The 1,663-nt window shown below is 37.3% G+C and overlaps 1 protein-coding gene across 1 annotated transcript in view; it reads right to left on the bottom strand.

The window, feature by feature from the left end:
- The window catches only part of LOC116101312 (olfactory receptor 51F1-like), a 1,133-nt gene extending 318 nt beyond the window's left edge, over positions 1 to 815 (bottom strand). Inside the window, exon 1 of the mRNA XM_031384907.1 lies at positions 9 to 815. Coding sequence (XP_031240767.1) covers positions 9 to 815 — 807 coding nt within the window. The remainder of the gene's footprint in view (positions 1 to 8) is intronic.
- Positions 816 to 1,663: the final 848 nt, after the last annotated feature.

Raw genomic sequence — 1,663 nt, 5'->3', positions numbered from 1 at the left:
CGATGCACCAGAGACAGGCTAAACATCGGGATGTAGAAAACAGCAACTGCTCCAATGTGGGACACACAGGTGCTGAAAGCCTTGTGCCCTTCTTCAGAGGAGGCAATAGTGAGGACAGAGTGAATGATCAGTATATAAGATAAGACAATGCATGGAATATCTACCCCTGTGGTCAGAATGAGATCAACTAGTCCACAGATGCTATTGGCCCGAGTGTCTGAACATGCTAACTTAATCACATCTGGATGATAACAGTAGGAGTGGGAGAGGGTATTCCTTTTACAGAAAGAGACAGGTTTAAGGAGCAAAAGTAGTGGAACTGTTAATAGTAGAATGCGCATTATCACTAGAAAACCCATCTGAATGATTCTAGAATTAGTAAGAATCGTAGTATACCTAAGAGGGTTGCAGATTGCTACATAGCGATCAAAAGCCATAGCCACTAGCTCCCCAGATTCTGTACATGTGAATCCATGGAGAAAAAACATCTGAACAATGCAAAAATCTAGACTTATTTCATTTGCATGAAACCACAGGGTTCTCAAGGTGGTTGACATTGTAGAAAAAGTCAAACCCAGGTCAGTGGCAGAGAGCATGGAGAGGAAATAGTGCATAGGTTCGTACAGACTATGCTGGGTCACAATGATAAAGAGGATCATGCTATTGCCAAAGAGGGCGGTGGCATAAAGACAACAGAAAGGGATGGAGATCCAGGCATGAGCAGAGTCTAGATCAGGAATGCCAGTCAACAAAAAGGTTGATAATTTCGATGTGAAGTTGCTTAGGAATTCTGTGTTGTCCCGCGATTGTAGCATTTGCCTTCACAATGTTCACATCCTAACAAGTAACAACAGAACTGTTGGTATAACTGTACTGTTATAAAAAATTTTAAAACCATTTTCTGATTAGTAAAACTATCCTAGGAAATAAATTCTGTTGTTCAAGAAAACTAAAATTTACTAATTTAGCAACTAAAATTAGAGACATTTAGAATATACAATAAGTGGGAGAGGGCGGGGTGGCAAGCAGGGGAAGGGGGAGGCAACAGGGGTTTGTTCTTGTTGAGTTTTGGTTTGTTTTTTTTTTTTTTTTTTTGGAGGGGAAACTGAGAAAGGAGAAATCATATGACATGTAAATAAAGAAAATATCTAATAAAAACAAAAAACAAATATAATGAAAACTAAAAAAAATAAAGAAAAAGAATAAACGAAGTTTTTATCCTTAAACCAAGAAACTATAATCACATAATTAGATACACTTATATATTTATTTTTATATTTATAGACCATTAAATTCCACAGTGCATACATAGTGATTTCTAGAAATGCAAAAATTAAAAATCTTTCAATGTGGGAAACTCAGGTCTTAGAACACAGAAAAACAAGCGCAAATTTAGTTTTTAACTTGCTTGCCTTAAAGTAACCAGAAGAAACATTCTTAAAGACTGTGTTTCTCTAGATTGGTCCTGCAGGAGTGACTCTCCAGACATAGAATTCTTGAAGCAATCACTTTGATCCCACATTATGGGTGAATATACAAAGAAAGTGGGCTATTAAAAGGAAAGTAAGGAGGACAGAATATTGTAGAAATTTATGGGAAGCTATTGGCGTTCTCTTCAGGAAATTTTCCCCTGTGCCTATTTGCTCGAGGTTCTTCCCCACTT

Source organism: Mastomys coucha, unplaced genomic scaffold (assembly GCF_008632895.1).
Source record: "Mastomys coucha isolate ucsf_1 unplaced genomic scaffold, UCSF_Mcou_1 pScaffold21, whole genome shotgun sequence".
Classification (NCBI taxonomy): Eukaryota; Metazoa; Chordata; class Mammalia; order Rodentia; family Muridae; genus Mastomys; species Mastomys coucha.
Note: the sequence above shows the minus strand (reverse complement) of the source record. Positions and strands in the feature narration are given on the sequence as shown.